General features: G+C 40.8%; 1 protein-coding gene across 3 annotated transcripts in view; it reads right to left on the bottom strand.

Moving 5' to 3' along the window:
• Positions 1-21,448, bottom strand: part of dnmt3ba (DNA (cytosine-5-)-methyltransferase 3 beta, duplicate a) — a 26,478-nt gene extending 5,030 nt beyond the window's left edge. For 2 of the 3 annotated variants that reach the window (XM_054775931.1, XM_054775941.1), the window contains exons 1-17: positions 20,891-21,448; positions 19,047-19,155; positions 18,616-18,749; positions 18,315-18,460; positions 14,036-14,207; positions 12,458-13,938; positions 12,243-12,372; positions 10,137-10,190; positions 9,812-9,864; positions 7,232-7,291; positions 6,997-7,146; positions 6,789-6,896; positions 3,158-3,287; positions 2,893-3,003; positions 482-526; positions 314-393; positions 90-202 (exon numbers count right to left, since the gene is read on the bottom strand). In XM_054775931.1, coding sequence (XP_054631906.1) covers positions 90-202; positions 314-393; positions 482-526; positions 2,893-3,003; positions 3,158-3,287; positions 6,789-6,896; positions 6,997-7,146; positions 7,232-7,291; positions 9,812-9,864; positions 10,137-10,190; positions 12,243-12,372; positions 12,458-13,938; positions 14,036-14,207; positions 18,315-18,460; positions 18,616-18,749; positions 19,047-19,054 — 2,975 coding nt within the window. In that variant the 5' untranslated portion in view covers positions 19,055-19,155; positions 20,891-21,448. The remainder of the gene's footprint in view (positions 1-89; positions 203-313; positions 394-481; positions 527-2,892; positions 3,004-3,157; positions 3,288-6,788; positions 6,897-6,996; positions 7,147-7,231; positions 7,292-9,811; positions 9,865-10,136; positions 10,191-12,242; positions 12,373-12,457; positions 13,939-14,035; positions 14,208-18,314; positions 18,461-18,615; positions 18,750-19,046; positions 19,156-20,890) is intronic. The other variant, XM_054775935.1, reaches the window with a different exon arrangement.

Raw genomic sequence — 21,448 nt, 5'->3', positions numbered from 1 at the left:
ACATTTACTTAACTTGTTACTGGAATTTAGGTTATGTTTGCATGAACAATGGCAGTGATCATGCATGCCATCCCTAAGAGGTTGTTTACCTGCAGCAGCTGGTGTTGCCACAAAGAATGACCTCTGACCCTGCACAGCACACAGTGCAGTATGACTGGTAGCCATCTTCATCGTAGCGATACAGCGTCTCTGTGAAGTTCTCCTGCAAGCAGTCAGACTTGTTTTTGGAGCATTTGGGACTGTAAAGGTTGGCGGTTTGGACAGAGGCTGCAAAGTGGACCAGAATGGACAAACAGATTTGGCGCTGACTTACCTTGCATCTGGAACAAAGGCCGCCTTCAAACAATGGGTGCTGCACTTCTATCTCAGAGGTGCCACAAGACAAACAAAGATCTGAAACATCAAGCATTTACATTTTAGAATTCATCATTAAAGGTTAGACTGTAAAATACAGACATGAGTATGCAAGGGCAGAACTCACCTTCAATTTTTGTGCCTTTTTGCTTCAGCCTCTCCAGTATAAATTCTGTAAGTGAAATGTCAAAACAAATAATTCAAATGGGAAAACAATGTTTTGTGTTGTGGGGAATAAAATTTACTTATTCTAATAATTTACCCAGAAACTATGCTACTTTCTTAGCGTCTCTGTATATTCTGTGTAGCGTTCTTGACCTTTTGGTATTAAAATTAAATCCAGTAATCTAGTAATGCTACTTGTCATGATGCCAGAGTGTTTTGGTTTCAGGCAACAAACATTATCTCCTGTTTTTAAAGCTTATTTAACAACAGAATATAAAGTTATTGACTAATGAGTGTTGGTTTCATTTTGTACAGCATAGACTTACATGTGTGTGCTTTTTAACTTAAGAAAAAAAACATTCATGATGCTTCCTGGGATCCATGTAAGCGAGTGCTGATTTTAAAGATGTATGTCACTATATAGATCAACAGAGGTGTTATAATGCCAAGTCAGCCATGGTTGATTTGTCAGGCTTCTGATAAACCCAAATGCACATGACAGCCGGTGAATGTGTGTGTTGTTTTTTTAACTCCACTCCTGTGTATGGACATTGTTTTAACACCGGGGTGGTGCCTTTTAAAAAAAATATACATATAGACATAGCCTTAGCGTTTTAGCTTCCTGCCGCCAGCGAACAATGGTAATTAAAGAGAAAAGGGGGCCTGTGACAACAGTCAGTTGATCTGAAATCGGAGAAGGCGGAGACAAGAAATAGTCTAACATACTACATGCCAACCAATCACTGCACTGGCATAAGCGACCCAAGGCAGGCTGAATAAGGAAACTGAAACCAGAGAAATGCAACAAACATAGCAGCAGCGACACCTACAAGCATATTTGAGGGTCAATATGTGTGCCGTGCATGAAAAATACATGTTTGCAGGTTTGCAATTCTCTGGGTAGCGTCTGGGTAGTATTTCAGTAACAACCTGTGCAAAGTGGACATGTTAACTGAAAGGTTACACACTTGTGTTGCCAGCTATTTAGACAATGCATTGTGCCGCTTATAGTGGATAGTCAGGGGCGGACTTAATATTAGGCAAACTAGGCAATTGCCTGGGGCCCCGAGATTTCCAGGGACTCCCAAACGTCTCATAAAAACTGATAATTGATTTTTTTCTTCGATTTAAAGTACATATTACTCTTTTAGTCTTAATTCCCGTGCTTAAAACTACATCAAAATGCATAATCTATAATTAGTGCTCAGGGACGTATTTAGTCATCTGGGGCCCCAAGGCAAACCCAGCCATCGGGGCCCTCCACATCCTTGTACTGTACTGACAAAAGTTTTTTTTAAAATGTATTTTAATTTCCAGTTTTACAAAAGGTGAGTATGTAATTTAGGCCACTTTGTCCTACTTCTGAAATTTGTTAATTATCTGTCATCTTAAGTTGCTAGTTACATTGCCATGTTTATTTACTCGTCAATTGTCCGTGCTTACTTAATGGTATGTCCGCCCCTGTGGGCGCTAAATAAACATGTAACTAGCTATAAACATGTAACTAATGTAACTAGCAACTTAAGTTGACAGATAATTAACAGATTTCAAAAGTAGGAAAAAAGTGGCCTAAACTACATATTCACTTTCTGGAAAAATGGGAATTAAAAGTTAAAAAAAAAACAAAACAAAACCTTTTGTCACTGCAATACAAGGATGTAGAGGGCCTCAATGGCTGGGTTTGCCCTGGCCTCCCAAATGACTAAATACGCCCCTGTGAATAGTAAACTTATACAGTACTGCTCTAGAAGCTGTACACTGACTACCGTAAATTCTAGTGAATAAGCTGCTACTTTTTCAGCTATACCCTGAGGCTTATACAGTGGTGCGGCTAAATTCTAATATTGTGACATCTCCTGTACTTCAAAACTACTACTAATTGTTTGAATACGGCATTGCGTCTGAGCAACGCATTAATTGGGGTGCTGCAATGATGTCAGCTCCCCTCTTTTTTCTATGGGAACACTTTAAAATGTTGGGGTTTTTTTTCCATATAAAACTTGTATTGATACATTTCTATATTTCCGAGGTATAACGTTTGTTATTTGCTGTGTGATGAGTTTAATGTTGTTTGTAAGATGAAACCATGAGACAGACATATTGAGTAATAACCTCCTGCAGTTTCCAATGGGTTGACAAACTCACGTGAGTTATTTTATAAGTCACGATTGGCTCCTGTCAAATAAAGAGCTGACAGGTCATCACGGACTCTGCGCGCCACAATATGCCACTTTATGACGTGACACGTGCGGCTTATCCACCGGAATTTACTGTACTCTAAAGTATACAGTATCTGTTTCAATGAGATAGTATGATTACTTGAGAACATATACCGAAATTGTATGAGATACTGTACAGTACATGGTTACCTACCTCTGCTGTAGATGTAGTTGGAGGTGCTTGATCTATTCTTTAAAGCATATTTCCTTTTGACTGGTGGCTGGCAGTCAGACAGAGTGGAGTCAGAATCCACTTGTGCGTTATCTTGAAGACCAGAGATTAAGAAGAAAAATCACAATAAATTATACAGACAAATGTTTTTAGAAAGTATGTTTTGCGATGTTTAATCACCATTCCCTCACTCTTTGAGTAAAAAAATCGAGGAATTTCCCTGTTGGACTTGTGAATGTGCACTTACCAGCTGGTGTGAATCCCTCTGGTCCTGAAGGCAGAAATCCCTCAAAGGCCCAGTCCAGCATCAGCTTGAGTTCTTTTTCTTTATCTCCCTTTGCCTCCTCAAAGGACTTCTCGCAGCGTTCACCTGCGAGCTGCAGATGACACGTTTTGTAATTGACTGAAACATGGCCTGACACTGACTTTGCAGATTATTCTGCTCCGGAATCTGATCTGGTATTACATTTTGCAAAAGACATTTTGTACGTATCATTTTACTAGAAAACGACAATATTTAATCTTAAAAGAGATGTTTTGCTTCTTCTGACTGATGGACTGATCGAATATATTTAATGATATTTGGTGAATCACCAAGTGTTAAAGAATATTGTTTTGGCTGCAGCAGATTAGACTAGTTTACATACTTGATGTAGTATTTTATTTACAGGGACCTGGCGGGGTCTTGATCCATTGCAGTGTGACAAAGAGTAGTTTGTAGTACACACAACTGTATTCAGATATTGCGTTTCATTAATTGTCACATGATAAATGCAAAACAATCTAACTACAGTACTAATGTACAGTATTAATGGTTCATAAGTATTTTGTTATAGTGCTACTATTGTTAATGGAAAAGTGAGACACAATAAACTGACATGATAGTAATATAATTTAATAGAGTCACAACAAATGTGCAGGGTCACCTCTTCCCTGTTTGTTCCGCCTTGACCAGACTTTGTCCTCTTCTCAGGCTCTACATATGGTGACCTTTGCTGCCTGGATCCACTGGCCTGTTGTGTGGCTGATGCTCGCAAAGATAAACTCAAGGCATGCTCTCTGGGATGTTGCACTCTTAGATGGTTAAACAAGTTTGTGGTATTACCCCCTGATGTTTTAACAGTCATCCTGCAAACTTTGCAGATCACTGTGGACTGCTTATAATCTGATGGGTCAAAACCAAACCATTTCCAAATGACAGAGTATGATGCTCTTTTGGGCACTAAATTATTTTTTGGCATACTTCTTTTGTGTTGAAACTATGATAATTATTTACTAGAATGTCTGCTTTGTCCGATATCCTTTGTCTGCAGCCAATCAGGAATTTGTTCAGTTCATGTACAGTGGGAAATAGCAGCTTCAAGACAGATGTTGCATGAGTAGCTGCAGAACCGATCAAATGCCAAATTAAAACGAATGGTTTAACTTGAGAGGGAGACTGCTCATGGTGTGGGTTGTTCATAGGTGCTACGAAAACCAATCAGTGCTGTGATTGACTGAAATACATTGCGTTCAGTAGCACGATAGTTTGCCTACTACGATAGTTAAGGACCTAGCGGTTAAATTAGCCTTTCTTAAACAAAACATCCAATCTCATTTCGGGTTGCCTACTTGACTGGACGCTGAACAGTTCAACATTCATTGAAAAATACAGCGCTCGATGGCTTTGTCTCTCTCCTTTGTCGTCCGCGTGAGCGTAGTTTAAGTGCCACAGCGATCCGCTCCACGAAGTACTTGAACGCAACCATAAAGTCTCCAGATGTTTTGATCGCGCTTCTCATAGGAGCCACAAATTTGGGGATAGTATATTGAGTTTTCCCCCACTGGAGGTGTTTCTCAGTAGCACTCGGCGGAAGTCAGAGAAAGTGCCCCCAAGACACGTACAGGCTGCCTGCCGGAAGAGCGGGGGGTTGGAGGAGAGCTTAAAGAGACCCAGTGCATTGGGCCATGTCTCTCGACAAAAGGCTGCGTTCTATTTTTCTATTTACCTTGCTTTGACACCACCCCACTGTACATGCCCGACCATAAAGCCAACTGTTTGGCACACTTAAATCGTTTTGATTGATTTGACATAAACACTTGTGCAACATTTGAAAGTTCACGTGTTTTTCGAAAATAATAAGTACGTTACATTTACTGTGCCATTCCAGTGGCGATGCTGCATAAAAACAGAGAGAAGCACGCAGACGGCACGTTGTTCTTCCTAATATGCAATTTCATTGATCAGTCTATATTCATCTCGAACAAGTGGTTGTTTTTGGTGTGATTTTTTTTCAATTTTTTTTTTAAAGCTAGCATTTACGCCCTACGGTGCCACCCAAACGTCCTGCACCTTCTCTGGATTTTGGCAACAAACCTATGCGCTTAAAAAAGGTAATGATGCTGCAGGAGAAGGTTGAACTTCTGGATATGATAAAGGGGGAGAAACGTTTGGAGTGAATAAAAGCAATGTTCCATACATAAAGGAAAAAAAATCAGAAGCACTGTCACAGCAAGTTCTTAAAGTTTAACGCGTCAACTTACTGTGCCATACATGTCCTTATCATCATCATTGTTCGTTACCATTGATTAGTGGTGAGTACCTATACATTTTATAATGCTTAGCTGGTTAGCTTCCTTCATCACAGTGAACAATGGCAATTAAAGAGATGGGGAGGGTTATTGTGGCTGAAATCGACTAATTACAAGTCTCTTTTATTGCAAATGTTCATCCCAAATCTGAGGCGAAGTCAACCTCAAGCTAGCAGGATGGTTTGGGAGAGGAGGGGCGAGCTGCTGCACTCTTCTGCACCTAAACGCAGTAGAGTGTGTGTGTGTGTGTGTGTTCCAACATTTTGTCCCATTATGCCAGTGGTGGTTATACCAGCGCATTTCAGTGGGGACTTAAGTGACCCAAACCACCTCTTAATACCACCACTATCACGTCACAATTAAAGAAATCAAAAATATTCAAAAGCACATTATAACAATGTGTAGCATTCCAGAATTGGGGGTGAATACCATTATTACTCAAACAACAAACCCAGTTAACCCTTTATCTTGGAATACATCCCCTCTAAAAAACCTCTACACTACACCAAGCAGTTAAGAATCAATATTTATCTAATAGATGACAAAAACAAAAAAAATGAAATAAACTACATCACAATGACCACTCACTGAAAGCGCTGCTTCCAGTGGAAGTGGCGAACAAACCCTTTCCCGGGCTGACTTGCATATAAAATATATACATGAACTCACTTATTTATTCATATAACACACTGAGAATGATAAACAACTCCATGTCTGTTTCCTTTCTTCATGTCTGAACGGGATCGATTCAGTGCCGCTGATCATGTGATGTGGCATTGAAGCGCACTTGTAACTTGTTAGGTATTAGTGTGTTAGGGAATGGACTTTCAGGCACCAACCAATCAGAGGACAGAAAAATGCTGATGTCACTGTGAGCCAGCTAGATGGCCTTGTGAGATGAATCTGGAAAACCCCCCCAGCTCTATTGCTATTAGTGTGTAAATGGCATGGGCCAGCACTTGTGATACTAAAGGCCCTGGGCAGATTACACTGACATAGCAACACGTAGAAGCTGAAATCTGGGGAAAAAAAAGTAACGTACACGCAGTGCAGCTAAGAAACATGCTACGAAATGAAGATAATAAACTGTTGGGAATAAATTAATACAATGTCACGTTAAGTTGTACATTTCGGACAGTGTTTCTGATAGAGAAGGCCTTGCTCACGCTGACTGCAGAGCACTGCATTATACAGTACAGTAAATTGCTTTGATGGGATGATGGAAGAACAGGAAAAGACAAAAGGCTACTTCATGTTGAATCACATTTTTGTTCCACACAAACATAAATGTAGATTGTGTGTTTTACCTCTATGACCTGGAAGATGGCCTCCTTGTAGGTGGGTAGGCTGGCAAATGAGTTTTTGCAGAAACATGTACTGAAGACACGAAAAGGCAGCAAACCTTCTGTGGTGGTCTGGAACAGAAAGTTGGGTTGTACAGAATAGAAATAATTCCTACAGATTGCAGTACATTCATGTGAAAACAACAACAAAAATGAGTGGTGTGCTTGTAACCTCTGAGAACATTCCATCTCCAAACCATTCCACCCTCCGAAAACCCTGAGGTGCAGACTTGGTTTTCCAAGGTATCACCATTCCAGGCCACCAAGAAAAGCCCTTCACATTCCCCCATACAAGCTCTCCTGTCAAAAATCCTTTCCCATCCTGATGAAAAGAAGTAAATATTTTTAATGTGAAAATAGTGTGAAGATATTGTCAGCGATACTGTATTGTGAGCGTGTTAAATTACCTGGTAAACTCCTTTTTGGCGTCCTCTGGTCGCTTTCCTAGCTGGCGAGACCTCATCTTCCTGAAAACCAGAAAACATTGTCAGTATGTGAACTAGGCCCTGAATAAGTCTATTATATTGTATGAAATTAAAACAGCAAAATATGTTTACTTGTCAAGTTCATGCAAACTTAGTCAAACTACAGATATTTTCTACTTGTGTCATCATGACAATGTATGATGCATCATCGACCCTAACTTTGGGATCAGGATATGACGGCTTGAATCAGACAAAATTGAAGTCGCTGGCCACTTCATGAGGAACTCCTATACAATGTTATGACATCTAATACAAAAGCTGTAACAAAGCAGGCATTTTTAGTTGCATAGCTACGAAAAAAGTCTTTATTTGACGAGAGATGTGAAACCCGGTCAACACATCATCAATCAATGATGATACAGTACATGTAATACGGAAGTGGCAGTGCGGGAGGCCTTGATGTTCCCAGCGTTAGCAAGTGACGTGTGGCTGTTTTTTCCATCAGAGTTAAACAGCTGCTTGCTACTTGATGTCCAAGCAGAAGCTGTAGTAATTCTATATTTGACCAACTTTATTTAGATCTGTCAGATTGACCCACGTGGATGATCTGACTTATCTGCACCTTTCATCACCGAGCAGTTCTGTTGATGGTCATTGCATTAGGCTGAGTGCCAACTTTCAAGCACCCGCAATCATCGCTTCGTTTTCATACCACACCTCATACATAAAAGGGATCCGTGTTGACAATTTAGTGACATGGTCACTATATTTAGCAAGTAAGGGTGCGCATTAAATGGTTTCTTGCGTCATGCATTTATTCGGTAATTAAATACAAGCCATCAACAAAGGTGAAGTATCCGCCAACCTCCGTACCGCCATGCAATGCATGTCTGAAAGCTGAAAAATAAAACAACAAATGAAACCCAGGTCTTGACCAACACAGCCAAGAAGGGAGAGTTTGGACACACTTCTCCGTCACCTTGCAGCACCTCGCCCTTCCGGTGAAACACGCATTTTTGGCTCAGGGGCCATCTGTGGAATGTGGGTCATTGCAGAAGTAAAACAAACAACAACCCAGCAAAAGTGGCAAACAGGAGCACAAAAGCATAATGTAACTAGAAAAAGATAGAATTTTGATACTATTAAAAACACAAAGAATTGTCTTTAAAATATGTGTAATGTTGTTTTTCCAATTCTAAATAGTTTTTTTAATTATAAATATCAAAGGGCAGCTGGACAGCCCTGACGTAAGTAGACAAAGACAAGAAGGTAAGACAAAAACAGTGAGCTGTATTATTATCATCATATATTATTATAACAAAGTTTATTTGGTTTAAAAAAATGTTGACAATAATATCTTTGAGCCTCAATTTGTGGGACAATAAACATTTCAGAACCCACCTACATTGTTTTGTGACTCAGTTAAATAAAAAAGTTAGTTTGTCCAGTCATGTTTTTTCTTTTTTAATCTTATTAAAATTAATGTTAAAATCGCATCTCATTCTCGTGGACCCAATCTCGTGCATCGTCTCGTCTCAGGAGTTGGGTGTCTTGTGACACCCCTAGCATATTAATATATGTTCAATGTAAATTTTGCAGTATTTCATGTGTATCCTGAATAAACGTACACTGTCTTTGCACCCATGCGAGTTTATAACATTTATAATAACCGCTAGTGCTTCCTTTACGTGTACTTACTGTAGGACTAGACGTTTTATTTTTTAGCATCTTTGCAATTTGCTCTTTACAGTGGTAACGGGTAAATGTCCCCCACTTTGGGAGTAATAAAAGAATGTCTCATGTTATTTCTTCTGCTGTGTATGAGTAGTGAACCTATTGATGGTATTCATGACAATTCATCAAAACATGGCAAGGTACAAAGCTTTCAATGTTTCCTCTGCTAGGGGAAGGATGAAAGACAAAATGCAACAATCAATTGCAGTTCCTTGGGAGGTTGTCCACTAAAGTACATGTGGAGTAAAAGGGGAAACACTGTAATCGTGAGCAAAGGGAATGCTCATTCTGTTACTTTCTCTTGCTATTCGCATCAATGATAAATTATAGTATTGTAATTTTTCAGCTGCTGTGGTACATTTAAATTAATTGACAATGTCTCTGATACAGACTGGCTCAGTTATAAGCGGGTATCTAGGTCTATGTAATAATATTAAGCAATTTATTTATGCTCCAAATGGGACCTGGTAACTATGAAGCAGCAACTCTATACACTTTGCATATACAGTGGTACCTCAGTTAACGTCCACCCCGGGTAGCGCATTTTTCGGTTAATATCCAACATTTATGCAACAATTTTGAGGATTAAGGCAGTGCTAGTTAACAATGGTGCTCACACTAGACACTGACACCTTGGACACAGTTTGGACATGTTCACTGAAAGGTGTACTGAAGTATGTTGCCAGCTGTTTAGACAATAATGGCTGTCTTGAGTTTCAGTGCGTAGTAAACCTATACACTATACAAGCTGTACACTGACTGCTAAAATATATCCTAGCAGACAGAATGTAAATATTTGGAAAAAACAAACAACTGCAAAAAATATACCTTTTTACTTGTGAAGTCCCTCTCTCCAAGATCATCATATATTTTGTTTAGCTCTAAGGAAGGAGACAACATATTTTACCACAACATTATAATCCATAATATTATTCTGCAATCCTTTTCAAGCACACTGCTAGCTGCTTCATCATTTTATCCACATAAACCTACACAAACCTGAAGCAGCCTGGAGGTCAGACAGAACAGTTTGAAGGTTTTGGTAGTCACAAGCTTAGTTAGCATTCTGTTAGCATAGCTAGTTAGCATAGCATAGTAGTGATGCTGTTGTTAAGATGCATGAGAATTAAACTTGAAGATTTAATTTTTTTACCTTTTAGCTGTGTAAGGCGGACTTGGCATGGCTTTATAAATCTCATATAGAGGTCTGAAAAAAAACAAGTCTACATTACACTCCTGATCAAAATGTTAAGACCAGTTGAAATATGGCAAGAATTTACATTTTGTACTTTTTGATCTTAAGGAGGTTCTAAGTAGATCATCAAAATGCAAAAAGAAGAAATGGGAATGAGACAAAAACATTTTTGATTATTGCAACCAGCCATTAATCAGTTTAATAGGCTGTTCATCAGCTTATCAAAAGTTTAAAATCACAGCTTTTAAAAGCCAAAATCTTGGCAAAAATGTGGATTCAATGTCATTTTCTGTCAGATATTCTGTCACGATCCCTTGATGGCAAAGACAAAAAAGCTCTCTCTCTTTGAACATGGTCAGATTGTTGAGCTGCATAAGAAAGGCCTTTTGCAGTAGACCATTGCTGCTGAGGTTGGATTCTGTAAGACAGTCATTTTAAAATTCTACAAAGATCCTGAGGGTTATGGAACAAAAAAGTCAAGTGGTAGACCCAAAAAAATGTCACTGGCTCTGAGACGGAGGATCCGATTGGCTGTCCATCAATACACGGGATGATCTTCTGTGCAAATGAAGGTTCTTACTGGTGCTGAGTGCAGTCAAATAACCATCAGACGGCATCTCCGATAAAATGGTTTAAAAAAAAAAAAAAAAATCTACAAAGGCCTTGTCTCCTTCTACGCCACAAAATTGCCCGTTTGGAATTTGCACGCGAGCACCAAACATGGGACATTAAAAGGTGGAAGAAAGCTTTATTCTCTGATGAGAAAGAAGTTTATCTTGATGGTTGTGATGGCTTCCAATGTTACTGGCATGTCAAGGAGATCCCACCTGAAATGTTTCCCACACGTCACAGTGGAAGGGGCGACGTTATGATCTAGGGTGCTTTTTCCTTCAATGGAACAATGGAGTTTCAGGTTGTGCAGGGGTGTCAAATGGCAGCTGGCTAAGCGGAGATGTTGTAGGGGGCATCCCTCATGACTGAAGACCCTTGTCTGTGTGGTAATGGCTGGGTTTTTCAACAGGACAACGCTGCAGTTCACAATGCCCGCCTTAGAGAGGACTTCTTCCAGAGGAATAACGTCCCTCTTTTGGGCCATCCTGTGTGTTCCCCTGATCTAAATCCAATTGAGAACATTTGGAAATGGATGGTAAGTGAAGTTTACAAAAATGGACATCAGTTACAGACAGTGGATGCCCTCCGTGAAGCCATCTTCACCACCTTGAGCAACATTCCCACTAGCCTTCTGGAAACACTGGCATCCAAGCACACCCAAACCAATTTTTGGGGGGATTAACAAGAATGGCGCAGCTACTCATTAGTGAGTCCTTTTTTTGAACATTTGATTTCTATTTTAGGGGGATTTTGTTCTGTTTTTGCTTTTTTTAAAGCCCTTTTTGTCATTTATTTTTTGTCTTCAACTTTTGATCAGCTGATGAGTAGCCAGTTTAATGGTTGTTGGCAATAAATTGTTTACTCAAAACGTTTTTGTCTCACTTACATTTCTTCTTGCATTTTGAAGCTGTACTTTAACTTTATACCAATACACAGTACAGAAGCAAATTGATGAATAGGATCCCATTATATTGCAAATGATGTGCATTGCTGAAGCAGAGAAGCAAGCTGAAAGGTACGTGATGTACATACGTCTACATTAGGGATGTCCAAACTTTTTGAGGGCCACATACTGAAAAATCAAAGGACATGTGTGACCCTTTAAATATGTTTCATTTAGTAAAAAGGCTAAAACCAATATATATAACCACATTATGTTCCTTAATAACTTACATGTCTGAAAAAAATAACCCATAGCATACCATATAGTACTAGGCTTTTGTTACTTTAAAAGTGGGACATTCCATTGACAGAATTCCTTCATAGAAACAGTAATCAGATACACACGCTAATTTAAACATTGGATCATTCAGTATAATCAATTATTAAAATGCTACATTGACTTGCTTCCACAGTAATGCATTTAAAACTTAAGCACGTCAAGAGCCATCATATACAGCATGAGCTACACTCAAATAAAATGTGGTAATTAAATGACAGTGTCTGACTTACTTGTGTCACCAGATGGGATATTTTGGACTGGTAAGTCCTCTTTGTCAATGCTCTCGGACATGGCGTCACAGTTGTTCTGTGTTAAGGCTTCACTCTCAGACAGCAATTCTATATTTCCAATTTCCAGGGCCTTAACGATGAAATAAGGGCATTAAATTAAAAACACGCACAAAGGAAACAACATATACAATATAACATCACTTCTCTTTAAATACCTGTGTAAAGACATGCTGAGCGTCAAGGGGAGGACAGGGTAGGCACAACAGTGTTAACAAAAGTTTTCTGAAAACTGATGTAGGTTTGGTTTGCTCCAGGACGCTGGCCCAGTGATTGTCTATAGGATGCTCCACATTTTCTGCCTCTGTTTCAGCCTGCTGATAATGAAGGAATTCACTGAAAAGCTGCCTGGCCTGCTCAGGGGAGTGACACATTCCCAACTGAGTCCCCAACACCTCCAGTGATTCTCTTGTTGCTGTCAGTTTGCTTTGGGGGTCAAGCAGCTGAGCCATGCAGCTGAGCATCTCCTCACTGATGGGCAGCTCCTGTACAAGGGCTCCAGTGAGAGCCATGTAGAATGACAGCACCTCCTTTTGGAAATGCACACGCTCCGAAGAGTTTCCCAGTAAGTCTTCTACAACCTCTCCGCCCAAATTGAGTTTACTGCTTAACAGGTGAAACTTCTTGTCCTGGAGGATTTTAGTATTGTGTTCTTTCAAGATGTGAGCTACTCCTTCAGGGTGTAGGAAAGATGCAGTGTATGTGCGCAGGAGGCTGCTGGCTTCTTCGAGGATGAGCTTCAAGTCAGCTCTGCTGGTTCCCTTGTTTGCCTGAAGATGTGTTTGGAAGTTGTGCAGAGGCTTTAAGGTCTGCTCCAGGAACATGAAGGTTGCCCTGACTTTAGGATCCTCTAGTTGGGACTTGATGAATTTGATTTTGCAATCTTCCATGTCACATGAGCTGAAGTGCAAGATGACATCTGTCCATATTTCCACCATTTTGGTAACTGTCTGATGAACATTATGGCAGCTGGTGTTGAGAACAGATGATGAATTGTCCTCTGTGATATCTGAGCCAAAAAGCATTTTGAGGTTATTGTCCTTTACAGGGCAGGAGATGTAGTGAGCATGGATTTCCAGAATCAGCTCTTGAACAGGACAGGAGAGCTTCTTCATGGCCGCATGGCAAGCAGCATCAGAAATGTTGTAAAGTCCTCCAAAGGCTACTATGTTTGGGTTGAGCTCCCTGAGCTGCAAGTTGAGGTGCTCTGTTGCAGCACCTTTATGGTGTAAATAAAGAGCAACACAAGTGTCTACGGGTAAGCCAAATTTCTTCAAAGTCTCCACCACCGCTGAAGCTGTTTGCTTCCCGTTATCATCAGCTGGGGACTTAAGAGCATCCAGAAATTTAATGCAGTGCTGAGAGGCTTCCACATCAAAAAATCCAACAAGAACAACAGAGACAGTCTCATCCTTTTCAAATGGCACCCTTTCATAGAAGTAAACACAGTATGGAGTTTGCTGGCAAAGTGCTGTTATGTACATCATGTCGTCAGGCCCCACTTTACAGTCTGCAATATGTCTTGACTTTTGGTGACCACGGAGCTTTTCAATAAATTTGAGAGCGAACTCGCTGAAGGGCAGAAGGTCAACTTTCTTGAGTCTGCAGTCTTCAGTGGGTGGTTCCAATTTAGTGTTGCCTGATAAAGATAAAATACAGTTCCAGTTAATAATCTTTTGATGAAAACATAAGCACTCTCTTATACTACTGCCGTCACTGTGGAACTGAATAGTTACATTTTTGAGATTGCTGTGATGGCAGGTACGGGGTGATATCATTGCTGTTCTGAGCTGTCAGAGGGTCGTACTCTTCATCTTTCACATTTGCTGTGTAGAAGGCTTTGAACCACTTCAGGAACTCAAAACTAGTTTCACAATCCCCATTTATGAGTTCAGCAACTGGAATGGTCTAAATGACAACAAAGACAATTGAACCAATCCAGGTCAAAAATCATTACCAGCACAAATAGATAATGCTACTATATAGTTGATGGAGTTAGACTTAAAGAAACTACAGTGGAACCTTGGTTAGCGTCATTAACTCGTTCCAGAAGGTCCTAGTCTAACCAAAATGGTTGCTAAGCAAATACATTTTTCCGATAATAAATAATGTAAATCCAATTAATCCGATCCAGAAAGCCAAAAATTTTTACACAAAGCACGTTTTTATGTTTGCAATTATTGTTTTACATGCAGAAAAAAAATTAAATGCATATAAATACATGAAATGATAAATAAACATTTAAGGTTACTTTTACCTTAATTGAAAAGGTCATTCTTGACGTGACTGTAAACAGGAAGGTGGTGGTGGTTGATCTTTTTGCTATTTCATGTCTTTGGGAACAGTCAAGTCTTCAGTTTAACAAAGAAAAGCTATGTGTTTTCAACCAAACCTTTCATAGAACAAGGGAGAGTTATTTTTCTGAAATCATCACCAACTGAGGAACAACTCTCGTGTACTGTTTGCTACAGTTAACAGATTAATAAACCGTCAAGTTTCACTGCCCTTACAACTCATTTCTACATCAAAGTGCAATGAGTTTGCAGCATTCTTTCATAAAAAATGCAATCATTTCCACAGCACAAATAACTATTCTGCAGCCAGCTAGACATCTCGAGCAGACACATTTCACACCTGTCATTAACAAAACAGTCGAACGGATCATCTGCAGCCTGGGGCCATTAACGTGCTGCCTAATGAGTTACCCACTAAATTTCTAAAGTCTGTGCTGAGCAGCTTGCTACCGCAACTCACGCATCTAGTTAACACTTCAGACTGGAAAATTTCGAAAGGCCCTAAAACTGCTGTCATTAAGCCTCTTCTGAAGAGGCTTAAATGAGAGCAGTCTTGATGCCACAGTACCAAACAACTATAGGCCCATATCAAACCTGCCATTCTTGAGAAAACTCTTGGAAAAGGTTGTATACCAACAGCTTACTGACTTTCTCCTCTCTAGCAATGTGTTTGATACTTTCCAATCAGGCTTGAGGCCCCACCACAGCACTGAGACAGCTCTGATCAAGGTGACAAATGATATCCATCTCAACACAGATGCAGGCAAAGTCTCACTTTTAGTTCTGCTGGACCTGAGCGCTGCCTTTGACACAGTTGACCGTGTGATCTTATTACAGAGGTTAGAAAACTGGGTGGGAATCTGGGAAGTCCTATCTGGAGGACAGGAAGTGCTTTGTTGGAATTGTTAACTGTGCCTCAGAGCAAATGGCTATGACCTGTGGGGTTCCCCATGGGTCAATCCTGGGACCCCATTGTTCAATCTGTACATGCTTCCCTTAGGCCAGCTAATACACAGCTGCAATGTGTCCTACCACAGCTATGCAGATGACACTCAGATCCAAATGTCCCTGACGGCAGGTGAATATGGCCCTGCAGATTTAGTTGGTCACCGCATCAAACAGATCAGCATGATGCAAGACAACTTTCTCCAGCTAAACTCAGACAACTGAAATCATTGTCTTCGGTCCCCAGAAACAAAGAGAGAAGCGTTATCAGCCACCTAGAGAGTCTTTCTCTAAAACCTAATCATCAGGTTAGAAATCTAGGGGTAACAATGGATTCAGATCTGAACTTTAACAGCCACACTAAATCAATAACATCAGCATTTTTTATCACCTAAAAAGCATTGCCAAAATCAAGGGAATAGTGTCTAAGCAAGATTTAGAGAGAGTAACCAATGAGACTAGTGATAGTTGAAGGTCACGGCTCGATGAAGCCAGCAGGACCACATCATCTGCAAAAAGCAGAGACTCAATCCTGCAGCCACCAAACCGGAACCCCTCAACGCCCTGGCTGCGCCTAGAAATTCTGTCCATAAAAGTAATGAACAGAATCGGTGACAAAGGGCAGCCCTGTTGGAGTCCAACCCTTACTGGAAATGGGTCGGACTTATTGGCAAAGCGGACCAAACTCTGGCACCGGATTCATACAGGGAACGAACAGCCAGAATTAGGTCGTCCGGTACCTCATATTCCCGGAGTACTCTCCACAGAATTCCTCGAGGAACGTGGTCGAATGCCTTCTCCAAGTCAACAAAACACACGTAGACTGGTTGGGAAAACTCCTATGCACCCTGCCGAGAGTGTAGACTTGGTCCACAGTACCACGACCAGGATGGAAACCACACTGCTTCTCTACAGAACTCCTGAATAGACCTGACCAGGAAGGCTGAGGACTGTGATCCCATGGTAGTTGGAACACACCCTCTGGTCCCAATTTTGACCGATGACACGACCACAAAGTCAATCATCGAACTGCGGCCAGGGGAGTCCTAGTACCAAGTGCACATGTGCACACCCTTATACTTGAACATGGTGTTTGTTATGGACAATGTGTGACAGGCACAGAAGCCCAATAACAAAGCACAGCTCGGGTTCAGATCAGGGGGACCATTCACGCCTCTCCAGGTCTCACTGTCGCTGCCGATGTGAGCGTTGAAGTCCTCTAGGAGAAACAAGGGAACCCCCCGAGGGAGCACTCTCCAGTACTCCCTCTAGGGACTCCAAAAAGGGCGGGTATTCTGAACTGTTGTTTGGCGCATAAGCGCAAACAGCAGTCAGAACCCGTCCGCCCACCCAAAGGCGGAGGGACACTACCCTCTCGTTCACCAGATTAAACTCCAGTGTACAGGTCACGAGCCGGGGCGCAACAAATTTGCCACCCCTGGCCGTCGCCTCTTACTACCGGAACAACATCATCATCCACAGACAGACAATAGAGGATTTGGGATTACAACCCGACCAGTCTCACTCACCACCCCCACCCACCTCTGGAAGACAGCCATGGGGATGTAAGTAAACTGTGTATCAGTAGTATAATATAACAATATTGCTGCAAATCCAGCTCCTCTCGAGAGGACTGGCTCCTGAGCCCTTGCTGTGCGTTGAGGTGAGTCTGACTATATCTAGTCGGAACTTCTCCACCTCGCACACCAGCTCAGGCTCCTTCCTCACCAGAGAGGGTAACTTTCAACTTACCAAGAGCTAGCTTATTGTGAAAGAATGTGTTTCTATTGCTGTGAAGGTTTTGTTATGAAAATGTACTAAACGCTCACATGTTTTCACGTGTGAGAATGTGATGTGACCATGAACGAGAGCAGCTGCAATTTGCAGCATCAGTTCAAACAAGAGCCTTGTTAGAGAAATCTATATACGTTATCACCCACTTTATAAATATATTATTGTTGTACTCTTGTGCATAGAAGGGAGTAAGCAGGCCCTGTGAGGGGAATCAAACGGGTCAGTCTTGTGTAACTCAGAGACATGGAGGAGGTTGAGGTGCTCAAGGTCTTTTGCTCCTTTTCCCATTCTGTGATGTTAGAAAATTAATTAAACCACACATGTATGATATCACTACACTGACGCACACACATAGCTAGAGACACAGAGTTCAGCTGTAGTAGGCCCCTTCCTTTAGAAGCTGAACTCTCCTGTAACTAGGGAACGCCCAATAGCAAATAAAGAGAGAGGTTTTTCGGAGAGCGTATCCAAAGCGGTATGGGATACAACTCTGGTGCGTCCCTCCGTTTCTCCTCGCGAGTAAGACAATCTTGCCGTGGTTGAGTCTGTTTCTTTGAGTAGTTATACAGTCCAGTACTTGTCTTGGTTATCTGCAAGGATTTCCCTGACACTTATGCAGCCGATGATCGGACCGCCAAGGTCCTTGCCATTTTGTTTAGCTAGCTAATAGGATACTGACATTTTTTTATTATCATTAAACGTCCTTCCTTGATAGCATCCTATTAGCTTGCCATTTTGTTTAGCTAGCCAATAGGATGCTAACAAAACACAGTGTTTTGTGTTTTGTACACTAACCGAGGCAAAATTATGGTTTAAAGTTTTCAACATTAACCAAAAAAAAACTGGGGTGGACACTAACTAAGGTTCCACTTCTATATTGATCCACAAGGTAAATTGTTCAAGTGTACTTAAGTTGTGCTGTTCCTGGCTAATTAATACAAAACAGGGCTCCCTAAAGGAGCATATTCCGCCAAAAAAATACCTTTGTGATATGGTTGTTGGTGAAGGCATCTTGAAGAAGACTAAAGTTGTGCTTGCAGTCATCCTCAGCTTGTGCGTCAAATTTAACCCTGGTCATGTCAATTGAGCCTGGAATAATGCCAGACATCAACTGGCAGTGACATGCACCTGTAACACAGACAAAAAAACACATAGGATACATCGAAAACAAGCTCACAGTGAGTTGATTTATTGGTGATACATTGAAAAAAAGTGTAATAAACAGTCATGATAATGATGAGAATAATAAACACTTGTATTATCTGCTTATAGTGAAGAAGCACCTGAACCAATGTGCTGCACATCCTGAAAGTTGGTCTTCAGTAGGGTGTTGAGCCAAGTCAGTGAATTTAACAAGTCTACCTCATCGGAAACATCGTCTGGAACCACAATCACTCTTTTGGTCCTTCTTCTTTTGCTGATCATCAGAAAAGAAAAAAGACACAAAAACATAATCAACTGAACATGAAGTGAAGAAGCCTACTCGGATGACAGGCGAAACGTCTTCTAAGACAACCTGAACAGTCCAGTTGGGATCGATTGAATGCCCTGAGAATACAGTAACTTGGATGAATGAGAATATTCACAGGCATCATTGATAAGACCCCATCACATTGATGCATTCACATGAGTGGTAACCATTAGAGGTGGGGGGAAATGCCAAAACCTTAGTGTGATATTGTTATATTATACTACTGATACACAGTTTACTTACATCCCCATGGCTGCCTTTCAGAGGTGGGTGGGGGTGGTGAGTGAGACTGGGTGGGTTGTAATCCCAAATCCTCTATTGTCTGTCTGTGGATGATGATGCCTCTGGGCTCCTGGCCAAACACAAAAACAAGACAGCTTGACTGAGCAAGACTAGTTACAATCTTGTTAGTTTCTTAACTTGTGTGTATTAAATCTGGAGCAATACTGCACTCCAGCCATGCTGTTTGGCCCCTCCCTTTTCTCAATGTATGGAATGCATGCATGAAGTCCGGTGTTGCCAATTCCGCTTATTATAAGCGACTTTGGGCTTGTTGCTTGCAAATTTCGTGAGTTGCGGTTTGCATTTTTTGGACTTGTTTTTAAACACCTAGTGCTACCTAGGTAGTTTGTACTTCTTCACGCCCCTGTTACCTAGTCATCGCACCTGCCCAATCGACCCGACAAGCCCCAAAACACACTCAGCCACATCTTGTATTCGCTGTTCCTCTCAAAAAGTCTTACAAAAGACTGGCTTATTATGTTATTATGCTTATTATGTACTTTGTAGAAGTCAACCAGAGGTAACTCGTTTTTATCAAGGAAACAATCTGGCAACGGTTATAAGGTAGGATTTGGATCAGAATAATTCAAAGTTACACATCCCACCAATATATACTCTACTGGTGGGAATAATCCTGAAATATTGTATGTAAATATTACAATTCAATTTGGCTTATGTTTCCATTGTAAACATTCCATAAGGTGGTGCCATACCTGACCATATTTTGTGAAGCTATATGCACAAATGCCGAAAATGGTCCTATCTCGCAATGTTAAAGAATCCTTTAAAAAATCCCTGGATCCATCGGTGATCTGGATCACCTCCAAAATTGAGTCAGTTCGTCCATATCCAATTTCCGTCAATTCCTGAAAATTTAATCCAAATCCATTCAGAACTTTTCACGTTATTTTGAACACAGACAAAGAGATATACAAAAACATAACCTGAGCACTGCGCTTTGCAATGTATATAATGTATGTGTATAAAACAATATAAATAAAACCAGAATAAAGTCTGTGCACCAAGATAACTGACATTGGTTTCACAGCCCCAAAAATAAATTAATGACCTAAATATAGTGACTTAGCCCATAACAATAACAGATTAAAAAAGTAAGTTATTAAAAATATTAAAGAAAGAAATTCTTAACAAAAACTTTGAATAACTTTTTATGTTAGCCATGTTTATTAGATGTTTGCTGTTTCGTATGCATAATTCAATAATAAATGTAAGTATATTTTTCACAATGTGGTGGGTTGGCTGTTGCGTTTGTTTTCATGGAGCTGGTCGCTTGTTTCTCTCGCGAGACATGGTACACTGATGAAATCTCGCGAGGTCTTTCAGCCGCGAGTGTCTGGCGGTAAACTTTTACTTCCATTGACGAGAGCAACCGGTATATTGGTTTTAACATTCTTACACCGAGCACACAGCAGTGTTCTGGATTGAACACACATGAAATGACCGATATTTAACTTTTTAGTAATTAAAAGTACTTGCAACACAATTCCAACTTTGCGCTATGAGAAGATGGTGCCTGTGCATAAACACTTTATAACACCAACCGGCGTGAACGTACTAAAGAAGACAATACAATGTTTTGTTTCGGTGTTCAAAAGTCCCTTCTCTTCGATTCATTATCAAATGCAAACGCCGTGTGTTTGCATGTGTCGTTCTTTGTGTTGGGGGGATGCACACACAGCGTTACCACCAGACCAGAACAATAAAACTGGCTACCGTAGATGCACCAGTCGTGGCTGCATAAAATAACGCTCTGGATTCATGGCGCATTGTGGAGTGTGACTTACCTTTGCTCCCGCTGTTTCAGGTAGATTTTCCTATATTTCCAGACACTCGCCTTGTCCCGGAGCACTTTGGGCGGCCCGACCCGTGTGACGTCCTCGCTGTGCAGTGAAGAGCCAGAGTAGGGCGGGTAGAGCAGGGTGTCGCTTTTTGGGGCTGCTAGTTTTTTTTAGCCCCTGAGTTCCCCCCTCGCTCATGTCGAAACTGCCATTACATTATTTTTCTTCGAGAAATATGCGCGTCATTCTATATGTAACATGGAGTTTTTTGTTGAGCAAGCGCAATCTACACACATTTACTATAGTGAAACGTTGGCCTACAATTAGCATTATGCGGTTACAGCTAATCGTGTTCTAAATTATCTCGAGTTAATCGACAGTTACAATTCTAACCATTAAATATTTGTACTATTAAACAGTACAGGCGAAAAGAATATCTATGTTGCAATAGATGTGTTGTACTGAAATCTTAAATTGGCAGCCAACCTGTGAAAGAGGTTATTTTTAAAGGGTCTGTACTCTTCTTGCTTTGAGTAGCCACAGTTCATCGCATCCCTCCCAGGG

This window comes from Dunckerocampus dactyliophorus, chromosome 1 (genome assembly GCF_027744805.1).
Source record: "Dunckerocampus dactyliophorus isolate RoL2022-P2 chromosome 1, RoL_Ddac_1.1, whole genome shotgun sequence".
Lineage (NCBI taxonomy): Eukaryota > Metazoa > Chordata > Actinopteri > Syngnathiformes > Syngnathidae > Dunckerocampus > Dunckerocampus dactyliophorus.
Note: the sequence above shows the minus strand (reverse complement) of the source record. Positions and strands in the feature narration are given on the sequence as shown.